Genomic DNA, 21,632 nt, shown 5'->3' on the forward strand with positions numbered 1-21,632 from the left:
TGTGTGAGTGTGTGGTCCGATTCTGACCCAAACCCAGCCCAGCCATTAGGGCTGTATTAGTACACTGCTTTTACAGCACCTACAGTCATGGTCAGGAACTATTGGGTGCTCACATTTAGAGCAAGCTCCTACACACACTCATTTCATATGAATATACTCAGATGACAAGTGTGTATGGTGGTGTGTAGGAGCTGATTCCACAGGCTGTGCTGCTCCCTGGTGGTGGTGTGTGGTAGTGTAACCCTGGAGCAGGATCCTCTTGTCCTCTTATTTATAGGAACATCATTGTAATCCACTCTCTCTCTACACTGACAGGAGAGGGACACAACTATTCTAAGAGTGAGTGTGAGAAAGAGAGAGAGAGTAAGAAAGAGAAGGAGAGAAATGGAAAGGGAGGAGGGATAGAGAGAAAAAAAGATGGCGCTGGAGGGTAGGGCTGCGGACTTAACGGCTCTTAACCAACCATGCCATTTTGTTCATTTTTTTTGCGTTGTTCGAGACTTGTTTTGTACATAATGTTGCTGCTACCGTCTCTTATAACCGAAAAGAGCTTCTGGACATCAGAACTGGGATTACACACCTCAAATTGGACAAAGAGTTCATCTTCAATGATTAGGAAGTGAGGAAAATACTACGGACACCCGACCAGGCCCAGATCCCTGTGATTCGCTGGAAAAGGGAACGTAGGTTTCGTGGAAAGAGATCAGGATGCCTTATGAGGATCAGGCGAAGAGTGGCTAATCTGCCCATGCCTTCCGTTCTGCTCCCTAACGTTAGCTATCGTTCAATCACTGGAAAATAAATGGGACGAACTGAAAGCACGTATATCCTACGAGACATGAAAAACAGGACATGAAAAACTGTAATATCTTATGTTTCAGAGTTGTGGCTGAACGACGACATTAAAAACATACAGATGGCGGGTTATACACTATCGGCAAGACAGAACATGTAAACAACAGCTGGTGCACGACACCTAAGGAAGTCTCAGGGTTTTGCTCGCCTGAGGTAGAATATCTCATGATAAGCTGTAGACCATCTGTATTTTTTGTAGTGGTCTGCATACCACCACAGACTGAGGCTGGCACTAAAACTGCACTCACTGAGCTGTATTCCACCATAAGCAAACAGGAAAATGCTCATCCAGAGGCGGCGCTCTTAGTGCCTGGGGACTTTAATGCAGGGAAACTTAAAACAGTTTTACCTAATTTCTATCAGCATGTTAAACGTGCAACCAGAGGTGAAAGAAAAATCTAGACAACCTTTACACCACACACAGAGATGCATACAAAGCTCTCCCTCGCCCTCCATTTGGAAAATCTGACCATAATTCTATCCTCCCGATTCCTGCTTACAAGCAAAAATGAAAGCAGGAAGCACCAGTGACTTGGTCTATAAAAAAAAAAAGTGGTCAGATGAAGTAGATGCTAAATTACAGGACTGTTTTGCTAGCAGACTGGAATATATTCTGTGATTCTTCCGATGGCATTGAGAAGTACACCACATCAGTCACCGGCTTTATCAATAAGTGCATTGAAGACGTCGTCCCAACAGTGACCGTATGCGCATACCCCAACCAGAAGCCATGGATTACAGGCAACATTCACACTGAGCTAAAGGGTAGAGCTGCCGCTTTCAATGAGCGCAACTCTAACCCGATGCTTATAAGAAATCCCTCTATGCCCTCCAACGAACCATCAAACAGGCAAAGCATCAATACAGGACTAAGATCGAATCGTACTATACCGGCTCTGACGCTCGTCAGATGTGGTAGGGCTTGCAAACTATTACAGACTACAAAGGGTAAGCACAGCTGAGAGCTGCCCAGTGACACGAGCCTACCAAATGAGCTAAATAACTTATATGCTCGCGTCGAGGCAAGTAACACTGAAGCATGCATGAGAGCATCAGCTGTTCCGGACGACTGTGATCACGCTCTCCGTAGCCGATGTGAGTAAGACCTTTAAACATGTCAACATTCACAAGGCCGCTGGGCCAGACGGATTACCAGGACGGGGTACTCCGAGCATGCACTGACCAACTGGCAAGTGTCTTCACTGACATTTTCAACCACTCCCTGTCTGAGTCTGTAATACCGTCATGTTTTAAGCAGACCACCATAGTCCCTGTACCCAAGAACACGAAGGTAACCTGCCTAAATGACTACTGACCCTTAGCACTCATGTCTGTAGCCATGAAATGCTTTGAAAGGATTGTCATGGCTCACATCAACACTATTATCCCAGAAACCCTAGACCCTCTCCAATTTGCATATCGCACCAACAGATCCACAGATGATGCAAACTCTACTGCACTCCAAACTGCCCTTTCCTACCTGGACAAAAGGAACACCTACAGTTGAAGTTGGAAGTTTACATACACCTTAACCAAATACATTTAAACTCAGTTTTTCACAATTCCTTACATTTAATCCAAGTAAAAAGTCCCTGTCTTGGGTCAGTTAGGATCACCACTTTTATTTTGAGAATGAGAAATGTCAGAATAATAGTAGAGAGAATTATTTATTTCAGATTTTATTCCAGATCACATTCCAGTGGGTCAGAAGTTTACATATACTCAATTAGTATTTGGGAGCATTGCCTTTAAATTGTTTAACTTGGGTCAAACGTTTCAGGTAGCCTTCCACAAGCTTCCCACAATAAGTTGGGTGAATTCTGGCACATTCCTCCTGACAGAGCTGGTGTAACCGAGTCAGTTTGTAGGCCTCCTTGCTCGAACATGCTTTTCAGTTCTGCCCACAGATTTTCTATGGGATTGAGGTCAGGGCTTTGTGATGGCCACTCTAATACCTTGACTTTGTTGTCCTTAAGCCATATCTTTGGAAGTATGCTTGGTGTCATTGTCCATTTGGAAGACCAATTTGCGGCCAAGCTTTAACTTCCTGACTGATGTCTTGAGATGTTGCTTCAATATATCCACATAATGTTCCTTCCTCATGATGCCATCTATATGAAGTGAAGTGCACCAGCCCCTCCTGCAGCAAAGCACCCCCACAACATGATGCTGCCACCCTCGTGCTTCAAGGTTGGGATGGTGTTCTTCGGCTTGCAAGCCTCCCCCTTTTTCCTCCAAACATAATGATGGCCATTATGGTCAAACAGTTCTATTTTTGTTTCATCAGACCTCCAAAAAGTACGATCTTTATCCCCATGTGCAGTTGCACACCGTAGGCTGGCTTTTTTATGTCGGTTTTGAAGCCGTGGCTTCTTCTTTGCTGAGCGGCCTTTCAGGAGAGAATATAGGACTCGTTTTACTGTGGATATAGTACCTGTTTGTACCTGTTTCCTCCAGCATCTTCACAAGGTCCTTTGCTGTTTTTCTGGGATTGATTTGCACTTTTCACACCAAAGTACGTTCATCTCTAGGAGAACGCGTCTACTTCCTGAGCGGTATGACGGCTGTGTGGTCTCATGTGTTTACACTTGCGTACTATTGTTTGTACAGATGAATGTGGTACCTTCAGGCGTTTGGAAATTGCTCCCAAGGATGAACCAGACTTGTGGAGGTCTACAATTTATTTTCTGAAGTCTTGGCTGATTACTTTTGATTTTCCCATGATGTCAAGCAAAGAGGCAATGAGTTTGAAGGTAGGCCTTGAAATACATCCACCTCCAATTGACTCAAATTATGTCAATTAGCCTATCAGAATCTTCTAAAGCAATGACATCATTTTCTGGAATTTTCCATGCTGTTTAAAGGCACAATCAACTTAGTGTATGTAAACTTCTGACCCACTGGAACTGTGATACAGTGAATTATAAGTGAAATAATCTGTCTGTAAACGATTGTTGGAAAAATAACTTGTGTCATGCACAAAGTAGATGTCCTAACCGACTTCCAAAACTATAGTTTGTTAACAAGAAACTTGTGGAGTGGTTGAAAAACGAGTTTTAAGGACTCCAACCTAAGTGTTTGTAACCTTCCGACTTCAACTGTACGTGAGAGTGCTATTCATTGACAACAGCTCAGCATTCAACACTATAGTGCCCTCAAAGCTCATCACTAAGCTAAGGACCTTGGGACTAAACACCTCCCTCTCCAGGATTCAGTTGCACTTCCTGACGGGCTGGCCACAGGTGGTAAGTGTAGGTAACAACACATCCGCCACGCTGATCCTCAACACAGGGGCCCCTCAGGGGTGCGTGCTCAGTCCCCTTCTGTACTCCCTGTTCACTCATGACTGCGCGGCCAAGCACGACCTCAACACCATCATAAAGTTTGCCGATGACAACAGTGGAAGGCCCGATCACCAAAAACGGCAAGACAGCCTATAGGGAGGAGATCAGAGACCTGGCTGTGTGATGCCAAGACAACAACCTCTCTATCAACGTGATCAAGACAAAGGAGATGATTGTGGACTACAGGAAAAAGAGGACCGAGCACGCCTCCATTCTCATCGACAGGGCTATAGTGGAGCAGGTTGAGAGCTTCAAGTTCCTTGGTGTCCACCTCACCAATAAATTAACATGGTCCAAGCATACCAAGACAGTCGTGAAGAGGGCATGACAAAACCTATTCCCCCTAAGGAGACCAAAAATATTTGGCATGGGTCCTCAGATCCTCAAAAGATTTTACAGCTGCACCATCGAGAGCATCCTGACTGTTTGCATCACTGCCTGGTATGGCAACTGCATTGATTTGATCTAATAGAGAAAGGATGTGTGAGAGAGAGCACAACAGAGTGAGGAAGTGAATGGCAGAGAGTGTGTGTGTGTGCATGAAACTGGCATGAATGAAGAGTCCATAAAGCTCCAGAAGTCTATGAAACAAAGGAAGGTGAAGAAGAGTTAAGGGGTTAATGAGGAATGTTATAATGCCATGGGAGAGAGGGAGAGAGGATGGGGGGGAAGAAATCATCCCTCAAGGGAAATATATGCATTTGTAAAAAAGGAGGGGAAAGCCCTCTACTCCACAGCATCCAAGAAAAGCAACGACTCCCATCCTAAACATCTCCTCTATAACATTAACCAACACAGCTCCAAGTCTCCTCACACACACGTGCACACACAAACCAGTGTTTAACTGAAGCCCTTTTAGATAAGGGAAGGCCAATAATAGAACAAGGGATATATTGTTGAGGTATTTGTGTGTGTGTGTGTGTTCCAGGGAGCACGTGTTTGAACAAGTGTGCTCTCCCATTAATGAATTGCCTGTTGTCTCGTCTGGAGCTTGGTCCAGATTTCAGCAGTGTGTTCATGGCAGGCTAAAAGAGAGCTTCTTGTGGTTCACCTGACACAACCATTAAAAAAAGGACACACACAACTTAACTTACTGCACATACAAATACACCCACACGTGTGCGTGCACATGCATGCACACACTAATCCAGTCACTACCATCCAAATAAAGCTGCACCAGAACGCCAAGGGTTCCCCTCCACACAGAATGAATAATATTCTACACTCATAGCTCTGTGGTCATTAGAAATGGACAGTGAATTAACCCCCAAAAATGGAAAAAGTGTGCGTGTGGTTAGTGACTACACTGTCAATCTGTTACATGTGACATGTTTGAGCTGCTCATGGGGGTGCTGTGATGCGTTACCTGTGACCCCTCCGAAGGTTCCATAGGTCATGTTGCAGGCGGTCCTCTGGAGGTTGTGCTCATAGACCCGCTTGAGCTGGTACTGAACCCCATGCTCCACATTACCAGCAGTACCTACGGTAGAGACAGAGAGACAGACAGTAGAGGGAGAGAGACAGACCCTCCATATTAATATTTATTGTCACATATCATTACTATGTCCTATGGTTAAATCTGCAGAGAGAGAACTAGAAGAACGGGAGCAAACTGACATAGTATCAAAATCCAATCAAATCTTATTTGTCACACGCTTCATAAACAACAGGTTTAGACTAACATTGAAATGCTTACTCACGGGCCCTTCCCAACAAAGCAGAGGAAAATATAGAAAAAAAATAACACAATGAGTAAAGATAATTTGGCTATATACAGTACACAGAATACCAGTACCGAGACGATGTGCAGAGGTACGAGTTATTTGAGGTAGATATGTACATAGGTCGGGGAAGGCAACACATTAAATAATAAACAGTAGCAGCAGCATATGTGATGAGTCAAAATAGTTAGTTCAAAGAGGGTCATGCAGACAGTCCGTGTAGCTATTTGTTTAACTATTTAGTAGTGTTGGCTTGGGGGGTTAGAAGCGGTTCAGGGTCCTGTTGGTTCCAGACTTGCATCGGTACCGTTTGCAGTGCGGTAGGTAGCAGAGAAAACAAAAAGTCTGACTTCGGTGGCTTGAGGTCTTGGATGTCAAGGAGCTTGGCCCCAGTGATGTACTGTGCCGTACACACCAACTACCCTTACGGTCGGATGCCAAGCAGTTGCCATACCTGATGCAGCCGGTCAAGATGCTCTCACTGGTGTAGCTATAGAACTTTTTGAGGATGACTTCTTTCTTTCATTCATCACATTCCCAGTTGGTCAGAAGTTTACATACACTCAATTAGTACTTGGTCTCACTGCCTTTAAAATGGTTTAACTTGGGTCATACGTTTCAGGTAGCCTAGAACTTATGAGGATCTGAGGGCCCGTGCAAAATCTTTTCAGACTCCTGATAGGAAGCGGCGTTGTCATGCCTTCTTCACGACTGTGTTGGTGTGTCTGGACCATGTTAATTCCCGTGGACACCGAGGAAATTAATGCTCTCGACACGCTCCACTACAGTCCCATCAATGTGGAAATGGGCGTGCTCAGCCCTCTGTGTCCGGTAGTCCAAGATCAGCTCCTGTCTTGCTGACGTTGAGGGAGAGGTTGTTGTCCTGGCAGGTCACTGACCTCTCTATAAGTGGTCTCATCTCCATCGGTGATCAGCCCTACCACCGTCGTGTCGGTGGGGTTGGAGTTGTGCGTGGCCATGCAGTTGTGGGTGAATGGAAGTACAGGAGGGGACTAAGCACGCACCCCTGAAGGGCCCTATGTTGAGGGTAAGCGTGGCGGATGTGTTGTTGCCTACCCTCACCACCTGGGGGCGGCAAATCAGGAAGTCCAGGATCCAGTTGCAGAGGGAGGTGTTCAGGCCCAGGGTCCTGAGCTTAGTGATGAGCTTGGGGGGCACTATGGTGTTGAACACTGAGCTGTAGTCAATGAACAGCATTCTCACATTGGTGTTCCTGTTGTCCAGGTGGGAGAGGGCAGTGTGGAGTGCAGTAGAGATTGCGTCATCTGTTGGGGCGGTATGCGAATTGGAGTGGGTCCACGGTGTCTGGGAGGATGGTGTTAATGTGAGCCATGACCTTTCCAAGCGTTTCATGGTTAAAGTTTTGATTGCTATGGGGTCATAGTCATTTAGACAGATTACCTTGGCATTCTTGGGCACAGGGACTATGGTGGTCTGCTTGAAACATGTAGGTATTACACACTGGGTCAGGGAAAGGTTGAAAATGACAGTGAAAGACACCTGCCATGTTCTGAGTAAGCGTCCTGGTAATCCGTCTGATCCCGCGGCCTTATTTGTATTTTTGTTATACTTTGTTTATTGAATTTTCAATACCAGCATTTAGAAAATAATTGCACTTGTAAGTTATTTGGTAGTAGTATAAAACAGCACATCAAAAACAACACAGCAAAACAGAGAGATAGATATAAAATATACAACAAAAACATAAGGAAACATATTTTTTTTTTGATACAGTCGTTATGGGTCAACTAGTACAGATAATACCGTCCTTAACATCCGAGATGTCGTGTATACACATACCTGGCCTCTTACATCACCAATATATAAATAATCATCACTCGAACTGCAGGGAAATGTATTAATAAGAAAAGAAGGGAGCCCACATTGCATAGAATTTGTCTACAGACCCATTGAGTGTGTGTTTAATTTTTTCCAAGTTTATGCAATTCAAAACAGATTTAATCCGAAGAGCATGAGAAGGGGATTGCAGAGGATGCAGAGGATTTCCATCTAAGTAAAATGAATTGTCTCGCTAACAAAGTGACAAAGGCAATTACATCCTTATTCATTTTGGTCAATTGTATTGTGGGTATGGAAACGGCAAATAGTGCAATAAAAGGGTCTGGCTCGATCTGTGTGCCGCTTAATTCTGAGAGAGTGTGTTAAAGATGTCTTTCCAGAAACCAATAAGAGATGGGCAACACCAAAACATGAGTACATGATTAGCAGGAGACTGATTACATCGTACACAATTAGGTTTCACATCCTTGTAAATTTTGGATAATCTTGCTTTGGTCCAGTGGGCCCTATGAATGAGTTTGCATTGAATGAGGCCGTGTCGAGCGGAAATAGAAGAGCTATGTACCCTTTTGAGTGCCCCTTCCCACAATTAATCAGATATGTCCTCACCCAGTTCCTCCTCCCATGAGGATTTAATATTGTTTAATGAGATGACTTGTAGTGAGCAAATTTGACTACAGATTATTGACACGGTGCCTTTCAGAGTAGCAAGTGAGACAAGAGATGTGTCGAACTGGGTTTCACCAGGAAGGGTGGGAAATCCTGGATCTATGCTGCGGCTGTAACTCCGGCAAAAACTGTTTTCGCATCAAGGAGTGCTTTTTGTCCCATGTAAAAGGGTGGTATTAGGCCGTCGATCTTTTTGAAAAATGTATTGGGAAGAAAAATCGGAAGGCACTGATAGAGAAGAATTTAGGGAGAGTATTCATTTTAATATAATTAATTATTAGGACTATAAGGAGAGTTGTAGCAGAGACCAGCGTTCCAAATCTTCCTTAGTACAGGTTAAAAGAGGAGCAAAGTTGGCTTGAAAAAGGTTTTCAAATCTGATTGTGACATGTACCTCGAGATAAATAAAACAATTGTAAGCCATTTTAAATGGCAAGTTATGTAGAGGGGAATTTTTTTGTGGCCATATTCAGCGGCATCAATTTGCTTTTACTGAGATTCAGTTTATACCCTGATAAGTGACCGAAGACTGCAAAAGTGGACAGGGCAGCAGGAAAAGACACAGAAAGGTTGGATGTGTATAATAATAAATCATCTGCATATAAAGACAGTTTGTGTTCATGTCCGTATCTGACTATACCTTTGATGAGGGGGTTAGAGCGAAGTGTTATTGCAAGTGGATCTATGGCGTGGGGAAACAGTAAGGGACTTAAAGGGCAACCCTGGCGTGTTGATCGTTGCAAAGGGAAGCAGTCTGAGTGTTATTAGTCCTGACAGAGGCTTGAGGGGATGAGTACAGAAGTCTTATCCAAGCCATGAATTTGGAGCCAAAGCCAAATTTATTTAGAGTGTAAAAAAGTTATTTCCATTCCACCCGATCAAACGCTTTCTCGGCATCCAGGGATATAATGTCTTCAGAGGTATTGCGACAGAAGGATAATATATAACATTAAATAGTTGTCGAAGATTGAGTGTCTATTTTTAATAAATCCTTTTTGATCCGGTGAGATAATTGATGGGAGGACTGTATCCAGACGCTTTATTTTATATGTCTAGAATTTTATAGTCAACATTTAGCAGGCTAATTGGATGGTATGATGCACAGTCAAGAGGGTCTTTGTTTTTTTAAGAATAAGACAAATGGTTGCCTGAGTGAGAGTCTGTAGAAGAGCACAATTCACAAATGCTTCATTGTACATTTAAATTAGAATAGGGGCTATTTTGGAGATAAACTTTTTATAAAACTCTGCAGGTTAGCCGTCGGGCCATGAGCTTCTCCCAGATTGAAGGGATTTGACAGCATTAGACAATTCTTCAACAGTGATCGGCTGCTCTAATTTTTTAACCAAATCCCGGCTGACAGAAGGCACAGCAAGTGAGTGAAAGAAATCATCCAATTCCAATGTATCCGCTTTACTTTCAGAAGTATATAGAGACTGGTAAAATCTCTTGAACTCATCATTGATCCCCCTAGGGTGTAATGATATCCCAGACAATGTACGAAAGTGTTCATTGCTGAGTAGTTGAGGATTTAGCCGCCAAGGCGGTCACGGATTGTCAACATTTTGAAAGGCTACTTCCATAGTAACAGGGGCGTGGTCAGATACAACAATTGGATTATATGAACATGAAGATATGGAATGGAGGAGCCTGCCATCTACAAGTTAGTAGTCTATGCTTGTAAAAGTGTGCTGAACTGATGAGAAAAAAAAGAGTATGCTTTTCCAGCTGGATTAAACATTCTCCAAGGATCTGAAACTGCGAATTCAGACAAAGGGTCGGACAACTCTAGCGGTGGTTGATAAGATGGTAGGTTTAGTGGAGGATCAATCCAAATGTGGGTCTAACCAACAGTTAAAGTCACCATCTAAGATCAACATATGGGAAGACATATCTGGGAGTGTAGAGAAAGCCGATTTGAAAAAAGTCACCATTGTCCCAATTAGGAGCATAAATATTAACAAGAAGTACCTTTGTATTTTCGCAACCTACCACTCACAATTATGTATCTACCATGGGGATCTGCGATCACATTAGAACATGTAAAAGGTACCGATCTGTGAGGTAAAATAGCCAACCCTCTTGCCTTACTCTGAAATGAGGAATGGAACACCTGACCCACCCATCTGCACCTAAGACTTGAGTGTTGTGATACCTTCAGATGAGTTTCTTGGAGAAAGATGATGTGAGCTTTCAATTGATGAAGGTGGTGTAGCACCTTACTACATTTAACTGGGTTATTGATGCCCCTGCAGTTCCAAGTGAGAAAATTAAAGCCATTCCCTCCAGCAGGATGGGCTGCACTAAGCTGAGTCATGTCTTAAGAGAGAGAGGACATGTAAAGGACAAGGTACAATGTAAACTGAAGATCTTAGCTGAACCTAAAAGCGCAAATTTAAAAAACAAAAGACAAGCGACGAGGCACAAAATATATAAAAACGATATACAAATAAAGAGAGAAAAATCCCTTCCCTCACACCCTCCCTTGCCGAAGCATCTCCCCAACTGAGATGCAAGCAAAAACCTAAATACAAAAAGTTTAGAGCAAAGCATGATAACTCTTACTCTGCTACCTGAGATTTGTGACCATTTAACTAGAGTAAGACAAACATACATAGATTGGTCCCCAACAGAGTATGAGGAAAACTAACCTCGGTTAAGAGAGGTTTAACAGTAAAACAGACAGATTTTGGCATTAGAGGCAGCAACCTGGGTTGGAAATTTAAAAAAATGTAAAAAGAGAATGACATTCAAATGTCGATGAACCCAGCAAAATTGGCTTCGCTAGCAAACCATTCGGCCTGCTAACTAGCCTGTTAACCAACCATTTGTTCCACACAATGCGGTACAACAGCCGTTTTCACGTTCTTGTTGATGAAATCTGCCGCTAAAGCCGGGTCCTCGAATCTGTGCGTGGAGCTGTCCGATCTCCTCAATATGTCATTGCGGACGTGAAAGAAATGCACCTTGATGACAAATGGTCACGGGGGTTCTCCATCCCGGGGTCGGCTACGCAGAGTGCAGTGGGCCCGGTCTAGCAGTGGCTTCTCCTCCAGACCGAGCAGCTCCTGAAGCAGCTGGGCCATGAACTCCGTGGATCTTGGGTCAACCACTCCCTCCAGTATTCCCAGTAGACAAATGTTGTTCCTCCGCATTCTACTTTCCATATCTTCGCATCTATTGTCAAGGTATGCCTTAGCTATCAATGAGCCAACATTAGCCTCTAGCTCGCTAATGCGAGTGCTGTGGTCTGTAGCACCTCGTTCCAAATCCGATAAGGCCACTCCGTGAGCTTCGAGCTTATTCTGTATACTCTCGATAGATTTTTTAAGCTCGTCTTTGACCATTGATATCTCTGACCTGAGATTGGTAGAGAGAGAGTCAATTTTGCCAAAAATATCGGTTTTGAGGGTGCCTATCAGGGATTGTAGCATCTCCACAGTCAGTGTTTCTGTGGGGCCGGCATTAGCAGCATCCGGTGGCTGGGGTGAATCAGGAGAGGGCGCGGGCTTGCTGCTGCCTGCTCTTGCAGACTCTGTTTTTGGCCGGGTAGACGACATTACAAACTTACATTTTTCAAACCTGATCTGAATTGTTTATGGGTCTCTTCAGACGCCTGGCCAAACAGAAATATATACAATTTTGCGAGGTTAAATATATACATTTGGTCACTAACTCAGGAGCGATAGGGAAACGCGTTGTACATTCTTGGCTTCCAACAGCGCCCCCATCCCGCGGCCTGATGAATGGTAACATGTTTAACGGTCCTACTCACATCACCTACGGAGTGCCAGATCACACAGATGTCCGGAACTGCTGCTGATCTTATGCATGGTTCAGTGTTGCTTGCCTGGAAGCGAGCATAGAAGGCATTTAGCTTGTCTGGTAGGCTCGTGCCACTGGGAAGCTCGTGGCTGGGTTTCCCTTTGTAATCCGTGATAGTTTGCAAGCCCTGCCACATCTGACGAGCGTCACAGCCATCGTAGCAGGATTCGATCTAAGTCCTGTATTGACGCATTGCTTGTTTGATGGCTCGTCAGAGGTCATAGCGGGATTTTTTATGGGTCTTTTTTATGTGTCCGGATTAGTGTCCCGCTCCTTGAAAGCGGCAGCCCTGGCCTTTAGCTCAGTGTGGATGTTGCCTGTAATCCATTACTTTTGGTTGGGATATGTACAGTACATAAAGTCACTGTGGGGACAACGTGCTAAATGTGCTAAACTACTTAATGTTATCAGATGAATCCCGGGAACATGTTCTAGTCTGTAGTAGTCCACTAAATCAATGTGGTGTGGCATGCTTTTTACAGCCAATGTTGAAATGTGTGATATTACCTGAGATGGAGTACACAGACAGTTTTCTGGGGTGCAGCACAGCCAAATGAAGCAGATCTGAACACCTGCAGAGAACATCAATCAATCAGATATAGATATAATTAAGTACAGTTGAAGTCGGAAGTTTACATACACCTTAGCCAAATACATTTAAACTTAGTTTTTCACAATTCCTGACATTTAATCCTAGTTAAAATTCCCCGTCTTAAGTCAGTTAGGATCACCACTTTATTTTAATAATGTTTGGTCAGAAGCTGGTCAGACCAGTTGGTCAGAAGCTTACTCAATAAGTATTTGGTAGCATTGCCTTTAAAATTGTTTAACTTTGGTCAAACGTGTCAGGTAGCCTTCCACAAGATTCCCACAATAAGTTGGGGAAATTGGCCCATTCCTCCTGACAGAGCTGGTGTAACCGAGTTAGGTTTGTAGGCCTCCTTGCTCACAGACCCTTTTCAGTTCTGCCTACAAGTTTCTATGGGATTGAGCTTAGGGCTTTATGATGGCCACTCCAATACCTTGACTTTGTTGTCCTTAAGCCATTTTGCCATATCTTTGGAAGACCCATTTGCAACCAAGCTTTAACTTCTTGACTGATGTCTTGAGATGTTGCTTTAATATATCCACATATTTGTCCTCCCTCATGATGCCATCTATTTTGTGAAGTACACCAGCCCCTCCTGCAGTAAAGCACCACCACAACATGATGCTGCCATCCCAGTGCTTCACGGTTGGGATGGTGTTTTTTGGCTTGCAAGCCTCACCCTTTTTCCTCCAAACATAAACATGGTCATTATGGCCAAACGGTTCTATTTTTGTTTCATCAGACCAGAGGACATTTCTCCAAAAAGTACAATCTTTGTCCCCCATGTGCACTTTTCGCACCAAAGTACGTTCATCTTTAGGAGACAGAACGCGTCTCTTTCCTGAGCGGTATGATGGCTGCATGGTCCCATGGTGTTTATACTTGCGTACTATTGTTTGTACAGATGAATGTGGTACCTTCAGGCGTTTGGAAATTGCTCCCAAGGGTGATTGGCTGATTACTTTTGATTTTCCCAGGATGTCAAGCAAAGAGGCACTGAGTTTGAAGGTAGGCCTTGAAATACATCCACAGGTACACTTCCAATTGACTCAAATGATGTCAATTAGTCTATCAGAAGCTTCTAAAGCCATGACATAATTTTCTGGAATTTTCAAGCTGTTTAAGGGCACAGTCAACTTAGTGAATGTAAACTTCTGACCCACTGGAATTGTGATACAGTGAATTATAAGTGAAATAATCTGTCTGTAAACAATTGTTGGAAAAAATACTTGTGTAATGCACAAAGTAGATGCATGCTTTTCAACCGTTCGCTGCCTGCACCCGCACGCCTGACTAGCATCACCACCCTGGATGGTTCTGACCTTGAATATGTGGACATCTATAAGTACCTAGGTGTCTGGCTAGACTGTAAACTCTCCTTCCAGACTCATATCAAACATCTCCAATCGAAAATCAAATCTAGAGTCGGCTTTCTATTCCGCAACAAAGCCTCCTTCACTCACGCCGCCAAACTTACCCTAGTAAAACTGAATATCCTACCGATCCTCGACTTCGGCGATGTCATCTACAAAATTGCTTCCAACACTCTACTCAGCAAACTGGATGCAGTTTATCACAGTGCCATCCGTTGTCACTAAAGCACCTTATACCACCCACCACTGCTACCTGTATGCTCTAGTCGGCTGGCCCTCGCTACATATTCGTCGCCAGACCCACTGGCTCCAGGTCATCTACAAGTCCATGCTAGGTAAAGCTCCGCCTTATCTCAGTTCACTGGTCACGATGGCAACACCCACCCGTAACACGCGCTCCAGCAGGTGTATCTCACTGATCATCCCTAAAGCCAACACCTCGTTTGGCCGCTTTTCGTTCCAGTTCTCTGCTGCCTGTGACTGGAACGAATTGCAAAAATCGCTGAAGTTGGAGACTTTTATCTCCCTCACCAACTTCAAACATCTGCTATCTGAGCAGCTAACCGATCGCTGCAGCTGTACATAGTCTATCGGTAAATAGCCCACCCATTTTTACCTACCTCATCCCCATACTGTTTATATTTATTTTATTTTCTGCTCTTTTGCACACCAATATCTCTACCTGTACATGACCATCTGATCATTTATCACTCCAGTGTTAATCTGCAAAATTGTAATTATTCGCCTACCTCCTCATGCCTTTTGCACACAATGTATATAGACTCTCCTTTTTTCTACTGTATTATTGACTTGTTAATTGTTTACTCCATGTGTAACTCTGTGTTGTCTGTTCACACTGCTATGCTTTATCTTGGCCAGGTCGCAGTTGCAAATGAGAACTTGTTCTCAACTAGCCTACCTGGTTAAATAAAGGTGAAATAAATAAAATAAAAAATGTCCTAACCGACTTGCCAAAACTATAGTCTGTTAACAAGAACTTCGTGGAGCGGTTGAAAAACGAGTTTTAATGACTCCAACCTAAGTGTCTGTAAACTTCCAACTTCAACTGTATATCCTAATGGAAAAGGTTAGGATTGGGGGTAATCAACTCTGGCCCTAAATGTGTATTCTGGGGACAACTGCTACTTCAAGCACAAGTTGTGAACAGATAAGTATAATACAATATACATAGGAAAAAGTGACAAATCTGTTTGATGTAAATCTATGGTTTAAACATGTGTTCTACAGCTTTGCGGAGGAACATGTCTGTCGTCAACCCTGCTGTAATGTTTACGGAGGAAAACCAACTAAAAATGAAGCCAGGTGATTTCTTCTTTACTCAAAACCACAGTGCCCACTGTCAATGAGAAAACATTTCACCATCTCCCGCCCCACTGCTCTAGAGACAAAATTTACAATGTGTTTCTCTGTTTAGGGAACACTCAATGGTCATTAAAAATGCTAACCGAAACCAGCTTCCCCAAAACATACACTAACATAAAATGCAAACAAACAGATGAAAGAATCCTTTGACTCATACATCCCTTTTGTGGGAAAAACTTTTGGAAAAACGCCTGGCTTTTCCTGGAAGCCCGTCTCTCCAGGAGGTCCCTGTGCACCCAGGAATGGACCACCTTTATGACATATCCCAACATTCCCATCTTCCCTCACCATTCTATTCCTCCCTTTCTCCTCCTATCCCTCTCTTTCTCCTCTTACTTGAACACTTTTGGCCTTGGGGAGAGCAGAGGGGGCAATGGCGGTTTCAGTCTAGCGGTTGACATTTTTTGTTAATTTAGTCAACCATTTTTTGAGCATTTAGTCAACCTGTATTTAGCAAGTTAAAGTCCTTGAGAACAAATTTCCTTTAACAACATATGAAATGGGACCCTGGGGTGTCTCCAGCTATGTGCTGGTAACTTGGTGGTTAGCTTAAAGTAGTGGAACCAGCCAAGTTTGAGATTAGGTGGTTGATATGGTATGATAAATCACATGGAGAGAGCCGAACTCATGACATGGTGGTCAGGATTTACTGGAAGTAGATTAAGACAAGAACAAATTTAAAGTCAATGCCATAGGTTCATGAACTCCATTGATGTCTACTCAGTGGATAACCAAACGCCCTGACAGCAACTACCTCTTGACTTTGTGGTACAGGGTATTTCACAGCCTGAAAGTATGACTATGGTCAGGAGTTAAATAAAGGTCACTCAGTCATTGTATTAATAATTCATTTTGTCCTCACCCTTCTCTGGTATTCTGGCACTCAAAAGTGTGGCCTGGAATTGCAACTATGGCATTAACTCAACATAGCCCTATTTACAATCTTAAAGTACCACCCCACGAATGGAATTCTCTACCCTCATTGTCCTACATCACTGCACCGAAGGACTAGAGTTTCACAGGAATGATGATGTCACGTGTTGGGAGACAATGGCTTTTCCTGTAGCTACCCACCCAGTCCTAAACACACATTAGCTTCATGTACATAATTCAGTCATAAGTAGGGCCAAGGGTTTTTCCTGATCACATGACCTTTGCTGACCCTGTCGTTAACTAGGCAAGTCGGTTAAGAACAAATTCTTATTTACAATGACGGCCTAGACCGGCAAAACCCGGGTGACGTTGGGCCAATTGTGTGCCGTCCTACGGGACTCCCAATCACGGCCAGTTGTGATTCAAACTGGATTGCTTAGAGTCAGTGATAGCATCATAAGCATACATTCCAGATCAGGGGGTGCGTGTCGCATACCACTTGGGCAGGAGGTGCGTGTCGCATACCACTTGGGCAGGAGGTGCGTGTCGCTTACCACTTGGGCAGGAGGTGCGTGTCGCTTACCACTTGGGCAGGAGGTGCGTGTCGCATACCACTTGGGAAGGAGGTGCGTGTCGCATACCACTTGGGCAGGAGGTGCGTGTCGCATACCATTTGAGCAGTAGGTGCGTGTAGCATACTATTTGAGCAGTAGGTGCATGTAGCATACTATTAAAAGCAGTAGGTGAATGTAAAATACTATTTGAGCAGTAGGTGAGTGTAGCATACTATTTGAAGCAGTAGGTGCGTGTAGCATACTATTTGAGCAGTAGGTGAGTGTAGCATACTATTTGAAGCAGTAGGTGAGTGTAGCATACTATTTGAGCAGTAGGTGAGTGTAGCATACTATTTGAGCAGTAGGTGAGTGTAGCTTACTATTTGAGCAGTAGGTGAGTGTAGCATACTATTTGAGCAGTAGGTGAGTGTAGCATACTATTTGAGCAGTAGGTGAGTGTAGCTTACTATTTGAGCAGTAGGTGAGTGTAGCTTACTATTTGAGCAGTAGTTGCATGTAGCATACTATTTGAGCAGTAGTTGCATAGCATACTATTTGAGCAGTAGTTGCATGTAGCATACTATTTGAGCAGTAGTTGCATGTAGCATACTATTTGAGCAGTAGTTGCATGTAGCATACTATTTGAAGCAGTAGGTGCATGTAGCATACTATTTGAGCAGTAGGTGAGTGTAGCATACTATTTGAGCAGTAGGTGAGTGTAGCATACCATTTGAGCAGTAGGTGCGTGTAGCTTACTACTTGAGCAGTAGGTGCATGTAGCATACTATTTGAGCAGTAGGTGAGTGTAGCATACTATTTGAGCAGTAGGTGAGTGTAGCTTACTATTTGAGCAGTAGGTGAGTGTAGCATACTATTTGAAGCAGTAGGTGAGTGTAGCATACTATTTGAAGCAGTAGGTGCGTGTAGCTTACTATTTGAAGCAGTAGGTGCGTGTAGCTTACTATTTGAGCAGTAGGTGAGTGTAGCATACTATTTGAAGCAGTAGGTGAGTGTAGCATACTATTTGAGCAGTAGGTGAGTGTAGCATTCTATTTGAAGCAGTAGGTGCGAGTAGCTTACTATTTGATCCGTAGGTGCATGTGCCCTGGTACTTACGAGACAAATTTGCCCACTTCAACCTGGATGACGGGGTCTCTGAGCTGCACCTCCAGTAGCTGGCTGTGGGCCGGGCTGGGCTCTCCAGGCTTGGCAGGGTGGGGGGAGAAGACCCGCAGCATGCCCATGTAGCTGCCCACCACGATCTTATCTACAGGAGAGAGGACATACACATTGCATACTTACTCAGCTTAGATGTTGTGGTATGGTCTCATATTCTCCCTTCGTTGTACACCGAGTGTACAAATCATTAAGAACACCTGCTCATCCATGACGGATCCCTTTTTGATGTCAGTTGTTAAATCCACTTCAATCAGTGTAGATGAATGGGAGGAGCTAAGCAGGGTTGGTCCTGGTCAGTCCCTGTATGGGAGACCAGATGCTGCTGGAAGTGGTGTTGGAGGGCCAGTAGGAGGCACTCTTTCCTCTGGTCTAAAAAAAATATCCCAATACCCCAGGGCAGTGATTGGGGACATTGCCCTGTGTAGGGTGCCGTCTTACGGATGGGACGTTAAACGGGTATCCTGACTCTCTGAGGTCATTAAAGATCCCATGGCACTTATCGTAAGAGTAGGGGTGTTAACCCCAGTGTCCTGGCTAGATTCCCAATCTGACCCTCAAACCATCACATGAATTGTGTACGTGTAAATGGGCAAGACAAAAGATTTAAGTGCCTTTGAACAGGGTATGGTAGTAGGTGCCAGGCACACCGGTTTGTGTCAAGAACTGCAATACCTCTGGGTTCACACTCAACAGTTTCCTGTGTGTATCAAGAATGGTCCACCACCCAAAGGAACACCAGTCAACTTGACACAACTGGGAAGCATTGGAATCAAAATGGGCCAGCATCCCAGTGGAACGCTTTCGACACCTTGTAGAGTCCATGCCCCGATGAATTGGGGGGGGGGTTGGTTTTGTACACTCAGTGTATGTGCTATGTATCGAGAGGGCAAATGGTATGTTTTAAACATGGTAATAAAGATCCAGGAAATCAAGTCAATCAGCCAGTCAGTCAGTAAGTCAAGCAGACAATGAACGAATCAGATTTGTGCATGTAAATAAGACTATGGTACCAGGGGCACTCTCATTGTTTGTTTTGTGGTCTATTAGTAAACAGTGTCTTTTGACTGCCCTATGCACTACAACACACCACAACCCCACACCTTCTTACCATGTCCGCTACCGCTGTTGTCCACATCTCCGACACACAGGCATCCCTGGTCAAACTCCTCCCCCTCGCCCAGCACCGCGGCCCACCAATCACGTGCCTTGAACAGAGACATACTACTGCAGAGGAGACAGACAAACACACACACAGAAAGAAAGACACAGACAGACAGAGGATCATATCGCCGCTCTGCTGGACACCATACACATAACACTGCTTGTCAGTCTTCACACGTGACCAGCAGGCTGACTGACACTCATCAATACATTTCTTCATCTCCTTCATTTAAAAATAATGGACAGGTGAAAGCAATGTGGGTAATACGTGCTGTTTGTCTATCCCTCTTGGAACCAAATGGAAGTATGAAACAATTGGAAGGGTTGGCGTTCATGTATTCCACCTAGGTTCTTATATGGCATGATCTGTCTAATCCTACTTTAACTCACTCTAAGCCTAATGGGTGCCAGCCTCAGATGTGCAGTGCTTTATCAAACTAGTGTGTGTGTGTGTGTGTGTGTGTGTGTGGGGGGGGGGGGGGGGGGGGGGGGGGGGGTGTTTGTGCCTGGTAATTCACTGATCATCTGCTTTTATTGCAGGGTATTAGCGCCTACCTCTTACAGTTGGCCCATATAGGCTACATGCTGATGTTTCTTTGACTCCAAGACCCAGAGGGAGGTTTGGACAGTGGTCTGTGTGTGACACTAACGGTAAGACTGTTACACTAGCCAATGACAGCTGAGTCACATGACCAGGGATTGTATCAGGGCGTGGGCCAAGCAGCTTTCCTAATTGTCAACTGCTGAGCAGGTGGAATGGACAGCTAATCCATAGAGAGAATCCCTTCTTCCCCCTCCCTCGACACCAAGACCATATATAACCATTCAAATGATAGCCCTATTATTTCGAGTTTGAAAGATTACACAAGTGGAATATTATATGCCTATAGCTTGTAGCCTTATACCACCTGCCTACTTGACCATCATGGCCAAGATCTTTCAGCAGCCCCTTTTCATCTACTTGACAGACAGCAAAGCACATCCAACATTCGGCAATCAACCACATAATTCAACATTATCCAGGTGTGCCATGCATATCAAGCAGAGCTCCGATATTACATTCCATTAGAGGTACATAGAATGATTTCCACACAACTAGCTAGATATAACCGTAACGTTATCTAGCTAGGAACAACATGCATAATCTGTTGAAAAAAATAGCTAGCTAGTAGGGGTCGCGGGCAAGCATTGTCCATGTGTTTAACTATTATGAACAGAATAAAAACAAACTAAACTGGAAGACGTGCACGAGTCTCTATTGGTAACAAGCAAGATGTAGTAAACTAGCCAGCCAGGAAAGACCTCGAGCTAAGTTAACGTTGGCTGGCTAATTAGCGCTGGCTGTGCTTGTGACTGGCTTGGAGGCTAACAAGCGTCTAGTTTCAACATTCCAGCGACATTCCCAAATTCTAAACGTGCCTCTCTTACCTCTAACAAGACGAGCCTGTCTGGGGTTCGCAGTTCAGATAAAAATCTAATTTTGCGTGTGCCTCATCAATTTGCTTGAAGCCATCTCCCTGTTGTCATAGCAGTGACACTAACGATAGACTCGAATACATGCGCGCATGATCGGAAACGCACAAACTCACAGATTTATGGGAAACTGAGTTTTTATTCCGAACATCTGAACAGTAACATTCTCAATCACGTGATTGCACATTAAATGTCACTCAATTTTTTTTAATTGCTTACATATACACACGTTTGAGGCATATTTCTCGTGTTTTTTTTTCTAGTAATACATTATTGGGTTTTGAGTTTGCAAGAAAGGCATTTCACTGTACTAATTTGAGGATGATATAGCAATTGAATGGCACTGCCAATCTTATTTTAAGGTCTTTGGAATGAAATCTGGATTATAACCATAGACTTGCATCCAATTTCTCAATAATCTGTTGCCTTGTGCATCTTGGAACGCACTCATTGATTTCTTGTAGATCCTTAATGTTTTACACGTTAGTGTTTATTACACTTATCACAATAACTTGTCATTCAGTTTCGTATTTTTTTGTAAAAATTGGGCTCGTCCGGGATTTGAACCCGGGACCTCTCGCACCCTAAGCGAGAATCATACCCCTAGACCAACGAGCCAGATGGATATGGAAGAAACCAGTCCAGGACAAGTATGCCACGTTGGATGGATTTTGCAGACGTGTCTTTTAATAACTAACTACAGTGAAAACTTCACATGTAGTTGGACTTTGTCGTCATCTAGAGGTCTATTTTGGCATTACAGCTTGGTTTCAACCACAATCCCCACACAACCTTGATTGTACAGTTGAACA

At 43.9% G+C, this 21,632-nt stretch overlaps 1 protein-coding gene and 1 non-coding gene across 4 annotated transcripts in view; both read right to left on the reverse strand.

Annotated features, from left to right (window-relative positions):
• Window positions 1-20,938, reverse strand: part of bbs9 (Bardet-Biedl syndrome 9) — a 198,066-nt gene extending 177,128 nt beyond the window's left edge. For 2 of the 3 annotated variants that reach the window (XR_016494444.1, XM_090229006.1), the window contains exons 1-5: window positions 20,776-20,934; window positions 19,295-19,410; window positions 18,124-18,274; window positions 12,743-12,807; window positions 5,566-5,679 (exon numbers count right to left, since the gene is read on the reverse strand). Coding sequence is in view for 2 of the 3 variants with exons in the window: in XM_090229006.1 (XP_090085132.1) it covers window positions 5,566-5,679; window positions 12,743-12,807; window positions 18,124-18,274; window positions 19,295-19,406 (442 nt within the window). In the remaining variant the exon portion in view is untranslated. Of the gene's footprint in view, window positions 1-5,565; window positions 5,680-12,742; window positions 12,808-18,123; window positions 18,275-19,294; window positions 19,411-20,775 lie in introns of all 3 variants that reach the window. The other variant, XM_036972411.2, reaches the window with a different exon arrangement.
• A 428-nt stretch (window positions 20,939-21,366) lies between these two features.
• On the reverse strand, window positions 21,367-21,438 carry trnap-agg (transfer RNA proline (anticodon AGG)). Its single transcript has one exon. It is a non-coding gene; the product is annotated as a tRNA-Pro (tRNA).
• Window positions 21,439-21,632: the final 194 nt, after the last annotated feature.

Source organism: Oncorhynchus mykiss, chromosome 3 (assembly GCF_057628025.1).
Source record: "Oncorhynchus mykiss isolate SJ-2025 chromosome 3, ASM5762802v1, whole genome shotgun sequence".
Taxonomy (NCBI): Eukaryota; Metazoa; Chordata; class Actinopteri; order Salmoniformes; family Salmonidae; genus Oncorhynchus; species Oncorhynchus mykiss.